This window comes from Camelus bactrianus, chromosome 9 (assembly GCF_048773025.1).
Source record: "Camelus bactrianus isolate YW-2024 breed Bactrian camel chromosome 9, ASM4877302v1, whole genome shotgun sequence".
Taxonomy (NCBI): Eukaryota; Metazoa; Chordata; class Mammalia; order Artiodactyla; family Camelidae; genus Camelus; species Camelus bactrianus.
Genome location: NC_133547.1, coordinates 39,796,245 through 39,809,571, shown reverse-complemented (window position 1 = coordinate 39,809,571; position 13,327 = coordinate 39,796,245). Strand labels below are relative to the sequence as shown.

The following is a 13,327-nucleotide window of genomic DNA, read 5'->3' as shown; positions in this document are numbered from 1 at the left end:
GCAACACGGATGGACTTAGAGGGCAGTGTGCTAAGTGAAATAAGTCAGACAGAGAAAGACAAATATTTATGGTATTACTTATATGTGGAATCTAAAAAATACAACAAACTAGTGAATATAGGAAAAAAGAAGCAGACTCACAAATATAGAGAACAAACTAGTGGTTACCAGTTGAGGGTGGGGAGTGGGAGGTACAAACTACTGGGCATAAGATAGGCTCAAGGATGTATTGTACAACACGGGGAATATAGCCAATATATTGTAATAACTGTAATTGGAAAGCAACTTTTAAAAACTGTATAATTTTTTAAATTAAAAAACAGATAACAAGACATCAACTAGTATCTAGTAATACCTAAACTCAGTGTAGATTTTGCAAATCCTGTGAAGCAATTTTTTTCAGAGAAAAGAAAACAGAGTATCTCAGGTAGAAGCTACATTTGCATGCAACAATGCTGAATATCACATTCTACAAACAAAGATACTGAGGTAGCTAAAAAGGATATATCATATATTGAAGAGGGAAAGTTTATTCCTATCTCAAAGGTCACAAAAGCAGAAAACAGGAACCAAAAAGACAGTTCTATTATTTACAAAGGACCATTAACAGAGACAAGCTGAAGCCTATTTCAGAATTACTAATGCCGATGCTGTACAGAGGATTTTGTTTAAAACAGTAATTATTTATATGTCATAACTCCCCAAAATATCTTTATTTCCCAGATCAATATTCCATTCTGCACTGTATTAAGAACTTAGTTGTACATGATACTGTGCACAAATCAGTCAAAGGCCATGACAATATTAGCTCTGTTCCATTAAACTTAAAGGGAAGTGCAATCCAAAAAGAAAGGACTGACACTGGTGAAAAAAGCATTTCTATTTTAATATCAAAATGCCAGAGCAAAGCCACATAACTAAATCAAAACACTGGCTTTCTATCCTTTTAGTATTGTTGTTACCCTTCTACACAACAAACATTCAATACCTGTTGTGGTGATTCCAACAAAAAAGCAGCTGAAAAGAATAAAATTAAAATAAAATAAATTGGTAATCATATGATTGCTTTTATTGATACGTTACAATTTAATTTTGAATTTAAATTCCTCCAAATGGACACAAATATTTGATGCTATCTGGGGAAAGAAGAAATGTTTGGGCCCCGATTCAGTTAAAACAGGCAAACACTGGCTGATGAACATGATAAGTTTCTAAATCAAGGAATACTGCTTAGAGAAACTTTATCCCGATGAAGAGAAACTAACTAAAGGAAAGATACTTGTGTTTGGTATATCTAGAAAAAGGCTAATGACTTACTTGAAGTACAGGTCCTTGAAAGTGAAATGTGTTTCCACAATGCCTGTGGTCTTCACTCTTGTCCGCAGAACATCTTGCTGAGTTGGAATGTAGTTGGTTTGAGATATTCTATCCAAATCATTTAGGTAACTAAATAAGTAAAATACACATTTATTTTTACCTAGTAAAGCCACTCATGTGCACAGCAAGTCAACTGAATAAATTAGTTTCTTGCCAAAAGTAGATTCTGAACCTCTCTAAAGTGGCAGAACAAATCAGATCATCAATGTCACAGAAATGATAATGAGAAAAAAATGTGAACCAAGCACAGGACAATATACACTATATACACTATACAGAATATACAATATACACTACATACACTACACAGAAGAGGTTTTAATTCTACCAAAATTGGGGGTGAGTATAGTTCAGTGGTAGAGTGCATGTTTAGTATGTATGAGGTCCTGGGTTCAATCCCTAGAACTTCCATTCAAAAAAAAGGGAGGGTTTGCTTTAATTCTACCAAAATCAAACTGTAAAAAAAAAAAATGGAAATGCTACTCTTTATTAAAGATTTCTGAAATTTAATACTAAATCAACCGCACACTGTACAGTACAAAAACCTAACCAAAACAAAAGCCCTCAGATGTTTAAAGTTAATGGGTTATTTGTATGTTTAAACATTCTCTAGAACATTAGAAAATGCTACTTGGACTACTAAAATTAAAAAAAGAACTAAACTCAGTAAGAAAGAGTATTTCCTGTTCTGACTCACGAAACAGAAAAGGGTTTTTTTTTAATTCAAGCCAAAAACAAATTGTAAATACCTCCAAAGAAACTTAATTTGTTCAGTGAAATAATGAAAAAAACTGCTTCAAAACTAAATTAAATTCTTCACAATTTCACGGTTCCTAAAGATTTTTTTCTTGAATAGGGGATACCACTATAAGAGAATCATTAACAATCTTCTATAAAATCAAGTACCATCATTAATGTTAAGGAATCAGTCAAGCTTAGATCAACAATTATGGGGAAAAAATTCTATAAATCATATATCTTCAGGTGTAGTTAGAGGATTCAGAACTTACTGAATATACAGTTTAAAAAATTACAGTAAGCTTTGAAGACTACTGGGAGAATTATTTAAACTACCAATATATCTACAACTAAAAAATATTATTGAGAGATGGGCAAGAGTCCTGAAATGTTTCTGAAGTCAAGTTTTCATTTAAAGAATAAGCTAAATTTTTCAAACATCATTTAATTTCTTCTTATAACTATTTAAGCTAGAATGATAGGAAAAGTAGAAAAATATAATATTGGGAAAAATATCTTAATGCTTAAAAATTCCTTCATTTAGTACAGAGATGAATACAGGTAACAAGAACTCACCAAGCCCCCCAAAAGCACGTTATGAATAAAAACCCATACATTCTGAATATAGGTCTTATAAGTAAGCTCACTGTAAAAGAAGCAATATAGGATAGCATATAATAGCTTAACTGAAGTATTAATTACAAATCCTCTAAAACTATACAACACTCAAGAAAATATCCTTAACAAACAGATGCTTCAGCTTCACTCCCAACATTCTCTTTTGATACAAAGTCTACTATTGTGATCTGGCAAAAGATTTATAAGTGGTGACTAGTACCAGAGAAATTCATAGTGCAGGCCAGCCACAGAGAGTGTATGCATAAAAAGGATACCACAATTGTCATTTTCCTCGCTAGCTGGCAATCAGTGTAAAGCCCTGATGATGAGGGAATTTACTGAGTTGGAAGAGACCCAGGACCCAGCTGCAGTAGATTTCTCTCCTCTTTCACTTGCTTACTATAAATGACCATGGAGCTACTTTCATGATGCCAAATCTCCCATTTACATTCCAAGAAGAATTACTTTTCTCCAAATGACTAAGGGCCTATAACCCTAAACTGAAACAATCTTTGTAAAGGGATCCTACAGAGTTCTAAGAGTGTCTGTTCCTTAAACATTTCCTGAAGAACGGGCACTGAAATTTCTCTAGGGTCACTAAGTTATTTTGTCATAGTTTCACAGAGAAAAATTACTTACTATGAAGCAGAATCATTGAGCTGATACTCCCTGGATCTGCTGAAGCAAGCTTGCACCCCACCATCTCGCCATAACCGTTTGATCACTCCTGCTAATTCTGGAGTCATGATTCCTTCCTCAGCACTGCCGGCTAAAACAAATAATTGCCGGGCATCGTCCTGAAGAAAGCAGTTAAGAGAGAGAGATAGATGATTCTCCATTTCTTAAAGATTTAACAAGAGTCTTTTTAAAACACACATGCACACACATATTATATGTTATTATTATTTTTAAAGAAGTATTAAAGAGACCTCTCCTGGCAGTGCAGTCTGAGAGAATTTACAATGAAGTCTGACCCCTTCTCACTCCACTACAGTTAGAAGTGCAGAGCTGAGCAGAGGAATGATTTCATTCCCCCTTCCACTTCTCCACACACCACCATCCCCTGGAAGAGATCTCTTCTGACTGGCCTACAAATCTCCATCCTGGTTACTCATTTTTTTTTTTTGGCAGAAAAAAAAAAAGATCTGTGAGACATATACATGTAATACATCCCCATTCTGTTAAAGGAAGCCTACAATAAAAAAAATGAGAAGACTAGCACGTAAGAGGTAAAGTCTAAACACGTCATAGGGAGTAAAACATTAATCAAGTTTAAGGAAATCATATTCTCTTTTTCTCTCTTAAGCTCAGACAGAGGAACAGGAAGAAGAAGAGACTGAGGCATTTAAGAAGTCTGGAAGCCTAGTGGGGGAAATAAATCTCTCAGGGAAAACTCAGTCTCTGGGTTTCCCCAAAGGAATAATAATCTGCTAAATAAGAGAGGAGAAAAAAAGGCAGCAGGAGAAAAAGAAAGTTACAGAGACAGATTTGATCAAAACTTCAAGTGTCATAGATATAGCTTTCTCAGTGGTGACAGTTTTCAAACCTAAAATATGTGGGAAGTAGAGAGGACAGAAAAGGGTATGAGAATTGTGATTGATTGCTTTGCTTTATTCTACTCAGCCCTGAGATACTTTAATATAGGTCTCATGGGATGATTTCCCCACCTCAAATCTAATATTTACCTGCCTCAGGAGAATGCCTAATAACTATAAAAATGCAGGTACTAAAAAAACCATTTGCTGAGTAAAGAAAAAGTAGTGGGGGAAGTGGAGCAATCAGCGGTATTACAAGTTGTCATTAGGACAAGACACTAGCAAGCAAAAAGCATTTCAGACCATAGGTCAAATTATACACAAAAACTCCTAAGACTTGCGTATTCTCAAAACTTATGCATCCACCTCAACAAAACAAAATTAATCTTAGTGCATTGCAATTAATTTTGCCCAACTCAGGATCTTCAGCCTTAATGGCTTTTGCCAAGTAATACTCTCTTCCTTTGAGATCCTTTCCAATAATACTTAGACCCAACCCTCTTTAAGAAACTTTATCTAATATCTATATTGCCCTCCCCTCTTTTCAGAGATAAAAATTTTAAATAAAGGAACAAACGAGGAAAGTTGAAAAAGTACACAAATTGGCAACATACTCAACAGTGGGCATGTCCTTTTATGTATATGGTACAGCACTTTGTTTAACATTTGAAAACTTTACAGTCCCTTGGTTCTAAAATTTGACCTCTACTCAGGCAGGTATTCAAAACCTCAATAAGAATTAACTTTGTTTTTTTAAAATACCACAATTCTAGTTTTAGAAACTTTTAAATAGAATGCTACTGCTACATATTTTTGCTGTCCTGACTTTGTTAACAGTTTTAGGAAGAAACACTTTTCCTTTATCACTTAACCCCTTCCACAGACCTACTCCTGCTTGCCCACAATAAACCCTTTTCATAGGTCTATAAAAAGGCCCCTCTTCACAGTGAACTTCATATATTTACCCTTAAGTAGATATGAAAAAGCAAGCTATCCCACACACAGCTCTATGCCTTTCCATTCACTCTGTAGCCAATATAAAAAACTAGAGGAAAAGGGAGGAGCTATAAATATAAATCATTACATATTAAAGGAAAAAACAGAACCCTGAAAAAATTATACAGGGTTGTAGATTAGGATGGGTGGATACTGAAGGGCTAGGTGATTCAGGGAGCCTGAGAGGAAATAATGTCAACTGCATCTGATGACACAGGAGTGCCTAGGACCCAGAGATTAATGACACTGATTTGATAAAGGAAAGATGAAAGGAGAGAGACTATGGTCTGAATGTTTGTGTCTCCCCAAAATTCCTATGCTGAAAATCCTAATGCCCAAGTGATGGTATTAGGAGGCAGGGCCTCTGGGACATGCTAATTTAGATCATTAGGGTGGTGCCCCCATGAGTGGGATTAGTGCCCTTATAAAAGAGACCCCAGAGAGATTCCTTCCCCTTCTGCCAAATAAGGACACAGCAAGAAGTCTGCCACTTGGAAGAGGGCTCTCACTCAGCCATGCTGGCACCCTGATCTCAGGCTTCCAGCCTTCCAAAGTGTGAGAAATAAATTTCTGTTGTTTATAAGCTATCAAATCAGTAGTATTTTGTTACAGCAGCCTAAACAGACTAAGACAGAAAATGTCAACTGCGTCTGGTGAGAAAGGAGTGATAGGACCCAAAGATTAATAACAACTAATTTGATAGAGGAAAGAAATGAAAGGAGGAAGGATGGTCAAGAGATATAAAGGAGGTCAGAGGATGAGAAATAAAAAAGGAGGAAACTAAGAGAAGAAGTAAAAAATGGAGATGGAGAAAAAGCCAACAAAGAGAGGAAAGAGAATAAATAGTTTTACTGACTAGTTATTGGATACAGCAAATACAACAGAAAAACAGGTGATAGGAAGGAATGAGAAAAGGGAGGAAGAAAATAGAACACAGGAGAGAGCTGGTGGAAAGAGGAAAAAAAGAAGAAAGAAGATGATGAATTAAAGCAAGCGAGAGAAGGGATAGAAAGGAATAAGACAAATAGACTGTTTATTCTCGCCTTAGCTATCACACTTTCCCTGCTCAGAGGCTTAGAAAAATAAAGTCTCTAATTGTTGTGATATGGAACCTTTTCCCAAAAAGACAGAAGTCTTGTCTCACACATCTCCTCTTCCCTTCTTTTGCTCCTCTTCTCTCCAATGATTTTACAACCCTTACTCTAGCTCCCCTTCCTTTACAGCACTTCTAGACTTCCCAGTCTAGTAATATCCAATTATAACCATGCTTCTATTATTTTTCTCTGCAACAATTTCCCCACTTATTTACTGAATATTAATTTGCATTTGAGAAGTTGAGAAGTTGCTTAAAAGGGCTCCTAAGCTATTTCACCAACATACCAGCTTTGCCTTTCCAGGTCATCTCCCAAGTCACTTCCTTTTATTGCCCATAGCACCTAAGTATGACACTGAACACAGCTGATGACTCCCTTAGTTCTAGGAAAGCATTCTTTACATTCCTAGCCTCCTCTTGGAATTTAGCTGATAATGATACAAAAAATCCCCCACCTTCATTTTGACTCTCTCCCCACTTCATCACATACCCTAATTTACAAACTAGACTTTCAAGGCCCACTAAGTATCATAATCAATCAACAAAACTTTTGAATATCTGACATGTGCAAGAACTATACTAGGACATGGTATAATCCAATTCTATAGCCTACAGTTCAGTATAGTACAGGGACATAGTATTCTTAAATACCAGAAAATTGCCTCTAAAATTGATAGTGTTCATGTTCTGACTAAGTTTATTTGGAGAGATTGATACTTGCCTTTAATCTCTACGCCTGTGAAAGCAAAACTACGTATCATGACAACCTCTTTTAGATTATTTCAATTTACTATCATTTACTACTATAAAATAAGTCAACAGTTCTGTAAAAGAAACAAGTGAATAAAACAGCACAGAAACCTACAGTACATCCACAAAATCCCATTTCCTAGACTCATCTTTGTGGCAGGAATCTACTATCTCCTAAATATCTGAAAGCAGCCAATAGTACTTTGCTATATCTTATCTTGTTGCTTAAATTTATTTCCTTAAAACCTGAAGCAAATTTTGCTTAACTGAAAAAGAGCAAGTAAAGAGGAAATGATAAACACTTACTGCTCTGGCAGCTTCCCCAAAGTCAATCTTTAGCCGTCCCATGGCTCTTATGATCGCAATGATGGACTGTATAGTATTGCTGTAGACAACCACTTTATATTGTTTACACTCTTCCTCCGAATAGCCATCCTCATGAATGATTCTTTAAAAAGAAGAAAACCACAAATCATTACCATGGACCTGAAATGAAAAGATACTATGGACTTTTATGCATTATGAGGAACTGTAGTCTTATAAAGGGCAACAACTTACTTCATCTGTTTTACGATGGTGCTTTTACCAGATTCCCCAGCACCTGAAAGAAAAGAAAACCAGATTTTGAATTCATCTATAATCTAACACTAAAGTATGAAATCAACATGAGTGATAACTCTAGATTAATGGAAACCACAAGTCCTAGGGAAAGGTGAGGAAAAACTACTCAGCTTCTCCATTAGAGATTTTACTTTCTTTATATTACTCAGTAACCAAATAATAATTCACTGAAAGTGTCCCAGGGCCCACTTGATATCACTTAGGTAAAGCAGGCACTCTAAAAGAGATATGGCAATATAAACACCTCTCAGAACTCACCCTCTACATGAAGCATCACACATGATACAGACACTGAACACAGGCAAAAATGAAATGATAAATTTTTGGCTTATTGGCTTTAATTAATTCCTCTGACAACCCCCTGGGACCTGAGGAATGCTCCAAGAGCAGTAGCACTCTCACCCATGAGACTAAAGAGTTCAAAACAGAAGCAGAGGAGGCCCACCACCTTTCCACTGTATTCCCCCTCAAGACCACTTCAGCCAGCTAGAATCACATTAATAATCACAAATGTCAGATGGGCCCTCTGACCTCCTTGACATTCTATCTGCATTTCCCTAGTCAACTCATTCTCCCACTCTCCAAGATGCCTATCTGACGCCACCTGCTCCCTCAAACCTTACAAACCCCTTTCCACTTCTGACTCTCAGTTAATGACCCTGCCTCTCTCTTACTGGAAAAAGTAAAGCACTCTGAAAAAATTACTTATCTCATTTTCCCATAACCAAGCACATCAATCTATCACTAGTATTCTCTACCTTCATCAGTGAATGAACTATCTCTGTCAATGTCTAAGACTAACCTCTCCAACTGTGCACTTATCCACCTCATTTTACCCACTCAAGGTCTTGGCTGCTGCACTTATCCCGTATCACTCAAATATCACTGAGTTTTTTCTTCCCACTGAGTCACTGTCACCAGTATACAAACTTGCTATACTGTCTTCCATCTTAAAATCAACACACACACACACAACTTCCTACATTTCCTTGACTCCACAAATCTTCCTCTAGCTACCACTTCATTTTCTCTCTTCATCTTCATAGCAAAACCCCTGAGTAGTCTATATGCATGTTCTCCAATTCTGTAGCCCTAATTCTCTACTTAACCAACTCCAACCAAGTATTCATACTCACCACTCTACTGAACCCAGTTCTCAAGGTATCCAATAACTTCTATCTCAACAAATGCAATGGTCGATTCTCAGTTCTCATCTTACTCAATCTCTCAAGCATAATTTGTCCAAATTAATGACCTCTCCCCTTGAAATATCTTCTTCACTAGGCAAGCTCCTAGATCCCATATACTACTGGTCTAACTTCTAGCCTACTCCTTCTCAACTTCCTCCCTCTCTGAATTCTAAACGTTATATTGCTTCAGGGCTCCTTCCTGGGACCTTTCCTCTATCTACATTCATTCTCCACAAAATCTCATCCAATCTTACAAACTGATAACAACAGTTAGTATCTAGTGAGTACTGCACGCCAGACACTGTTCTAAACACTTTGCTAGTGTTAACTCATTTAATCCTCACAATAACCCAGTGAGGTATATGTTATCACTATTCCCATTTTATAGAGATGTCCAGTTAACTTGCCCTTCATTACACAGTGAGTAAGCGGCAAAGCTGAAATTTGCATTCACACAGTTTGGCTCCAAAGTTCTTGTACACTGCCTCTATGCTAATGATTTCCAAATTTAGATCTCTAATCTAAACCACAGCTTCTAACCTTGGCTCCAGACTCATCTAAACCACTTACCTGATAAATCTCATTAGATTTCTAGCAGGCATCTCAAACTTAAAATGCCCCAAATTGAGTTACTGCTTCCCCACTTCACCCTTAACCCTCAAACAAACCCTGCTCCAACCCTGTTTTCTCATCTCAGTAAATGACACCAGCACTCACCTAGTTCTCAGGTCAAAACTAGTAAGTGACATGTAGCTAACAGACAGATGGAATGTGGGTGCCAGGACTAATACGTATATTGAATATTAGTAAAGCTTAAGTTTTAAAAATAAATATGAATGTAGTTCTAACAGTTTCTTCCTGCACCACAATGGATGATCACAAGCACCTTGGATCACAAGCACCTTAGATCATTGCAAAAGTTTTTTAAATGGTCCAGTGCTTCAGACTTTGCCTTTCCCATGGTCAGTTTTCCACCTGGTAGCTGGAATGAACTTTGCAAAATGTAAATAAAGATTCTGTCACACAATTCTGCCCTAAAACTCTCCTATGGTGTCCAAGTACACTCAAAACAAAATCCATTGGTAATAATAAGGCCCAATATGCTTGGTACCCTGCCTACCTCTGCACCCTCAACCTCTATTATTCTCCACTTTGTTTTCTCTGCTCTTGTCAGACCAGCTTTCTTGCTTTTCCTCCAACATACCGAACTGGTTCTCTATGAGCTAGATTCTGACTCATGCATGGTCTCTGCATTTACTATTCCCCCCATCCGAAATAAGTTTTTGTAAGATCTTCTTTACCCAGTTTCCGCTTCCCTCAGAACAGTCTTTCTTGACTAATCTACCTAAATAGCCCCTTCTCGATCACATTCTGTTATATTTTTTCAAAGCACTTATCACTTCTTCTTATTACAGATTCGTTCATTTCCCGTCTTCTCCACAAAACATAAGCTCCATGAAGGTTTATTCATGCTAGTATTCCCAGGGCCCAGAACTGGGCCTGACATAAACTGGTTATGCAGATAAACACTGTTGAACAGATGAATGACTGATGTTTAATAAGCATGATCCTTTACTAGTATTTCTCAACTCTATCAACTAAAAATGTTAGTTAAAATAAAGTTCAAATAATTTTAAAATTCCAGACATCTACATTTTTACAGAATCAAGAGACATTTATATATGATTTTATCTCTGTTCTTACCACTTAATTGATAATCAAGGGTAGCACTAAAATAGTTAACATTCATTCAAGTAGCACACAAAGAACTTTCTAATGACATTATTAGAAAGAAGTGATTTCATCTATGCATATCTTGAAACAATTAATGATTCAATTCTGAGGAAGAGAATACAAAAGCATACCAGTTATATTTTAAATACTTTAAAACACAGAATTCTCAAATTATCCCACATTAGCAACAACTACAAAATTAACTACAAGAAGTAGAGACTGATGAAGTAATTAATGTGCACCACTTTTTAAACAATGAAAACAGCATTTCTACCACTGACGTTGGATTATTTTGAGTGAAATTATAAGTTTATTAATCTCAGAATTGATTTCTACCCATCTCATTAAGTTCTACCCTATGAAGTTGCTGATTAAAAAAAAAAAAAAGTTGCCCTACCTCTCCCTCTTTTTTCCCCAAGGCTCCCTCATAAAATGCCAGTTTGTCCTTCTCTTTATTATCACACAACATGTATTTACTCAGCTTTTATTAGGCATCCAGTGCCATCTCTTAAAAGAAGGCATCTCTTACTGACCACAGCACAGAACTGATTACAGGATCTGTCTCAGTGGGTGTTCCATGGCATTTCATACAAATAAAGAATGAACCGCTTGACACCAAGTCTTTGACCCACTGAGTTTCTAGGTCACCATGAAAAGTGCCACCACCTTACCTTTCTTCCAAGTAGGAAATCTAAGAGTCATCTGGAACTCACTCAGTCTTCTCTCCTTACATCAAGCTGTAACAAAATCTTCTTATACATTTCTCAAATTAATCCTTTCTACTAACATGTCTGAGCCTGACATTACACCTACTGTATGTTACTGCTGTAATTTTCTCAAACTTCTAGCTCAAAGTCCCTCTTCTTTCTCATCATCTCCAAGTGGCACTATTGAAAAATCATGAATTTATTCTGCACCTCTTGGAGAGTGATGGAAAGGTTAGCTATCTTCTATCTTGATTGCGGTAGTGGTATCACTGGTGTATACATCTATCAAAAGTAATCAAACTGTACATTTGAAATATGTGTAGTTTACTGTACAGGAACCATACCACAATAAAGGTGTTAAAAAAATCATCAGTTTATCTAGCAATTCTCCAAATTCTTCTAACATTTCCTATAACCCTTTCTTAATAGATTGGAGTTCATTTTTACCTCAGTACTCTGTGCTCCATTGCTTCAGTAGGAAGTTTTCTCTAATATCATCTCACTCTTAGGTTTTTCCCAAACAGCTTCCCTTGTCTCACCTTCCTCTCCCAATACATATGCGGTGTTTGAAACTTCCTAATTTTATCTACATCTTTCTACCTATCTTTCTTCAAAATTCGTCACAAGTTTAAGGAGAGATTCATTTGCCCATCTTCAATCTTCAATAGTAAGGATATAAAGAATGGGACAGATGTAACACAATTGCAAAGACAGATCTATGGCTTGGAGAGGGAGGAACTGAAGATGACTCTGTAGGCAGAAGGGATGCAACTGGGTAGGGAGTACGATACATAGAGGAGAAAAGCCTGAAAGGTTCCAGAGACAAGAAGGAATGGGATCCATTTAACTTAAAAGATTTATCCTTAAAATGATATACACCTAAAGGACAACCTATATAAACAGGAAGAAAGGATGAAGGTTGAAGCTACAGAGATTTTCGAGAGAAAAGGGAGACAAGTGGCTGTTAGATGGTCTTGTTCTCAATAAAAGAAGCAAGGCAATCTGCAGAGAATAAAGTGGTAGAATTAATTTAGAAAATCAGGTTATAAACAATCAAAACAAGTAAGAAGTGTGTGTACAGGTCAGCACGCATAATCTCCAATACTATTAGACAGAAAACAATTTACCAGCACATACTCTACAGTGGAATCACTGTATTTACCTAAATACGTTCTAAATTTTATTTTCAAGAAGCTCCTTGGAAGCAGTTACCATATCACATGTCTCCCTATTTCTTCCCATAACATATATTACAGTATGGGTGTGAAAAATAAGAGATGGTGATGATTTCTTTGCAAGATTTTTTGTAAAGGCCAGTGAATTGCTAATATAAATCATTATATGAGTAAACACATTCAGCTCACAAACACACCGATTTTAAAAATTAACTCTAAAGGATGGCTGATACTCAAGAACACTGTGTCACCTGATACTTTCTCTTTTTTCTCTTTCATTTTGACTCAAAGAAAACTTAGAGCTAGTCCAAAGAAGGTACATGAGTATATGATGCTCTTTTACATTTCTGTGCCTTCAGGCACAATGAATTTCCTCATCTGTAAAACAAGGATCAATAGAAGATGTTTAGAGCAGTGCCTGGCACATACTAGGTATTCAATAAATGTTAACTGGCCATTATTCATGAATGCTGTTTTCTCCGTTCTGAGTACCACCAAGTAATTTAAGACCCAAATTTACCAGTACATACCAGTTAAGGGCCAAAGAGTGTAATTTAAGAAAAACTCCTTGGATACCGATGGTTCAAAATCTCAGTAGAAATGGTATCTATACTTAGCTGCTGTTTCACAATAAGAAAACCACAGATGGAACCTGATTCATACACTTAAGCAGCAACTTATAACCTAAAAGCTACAGTAAACTACATCAAAGCATTATTCATTTTCTCTGCCCCACCCAGAAGAACATAAACACTTTCTTCCTTAAATGTAATTTCAGCCCTAGATACTCCTG

General features: G+C 36.4%; 1 protein-coding gene across 1 annotated transcript in view; it reads right to left on the bottom strand.

Moving 5' to 3' along the window:
* GNAI3 (G protein subunit alpha i3) overlaps positions 1 to 13,327 on the bottom strand; it is a 38,324-nt gene that overhangs the window by 9,309 nt on the left and 15,688 nt on the right. Inside the window, exons 2-5 of the mRNA XM_010948255.3 lie at positions 7,666 to 7,708; positions 7,414 to 7,555; positions 3,373 to 3,530; positions 1,318 to 1,446 (exon numbers count right to left, since the gene is read on the bottom strand). Coding sequence (XP_010946557.1) covers positions 1,318 to 1,446; positions 3,373 to 3,530; positions 7,414 to 7,555; positions 7,666 to 7,708 — 472 coding nt within the window. The remainder of the gene's footprint in view (positions 1 to 1,317; positions 1,447 to 3,372; positions 3,531 to 7,413; positions 7,556 to 7,665; positions 7,709 to 13,327) is intronic.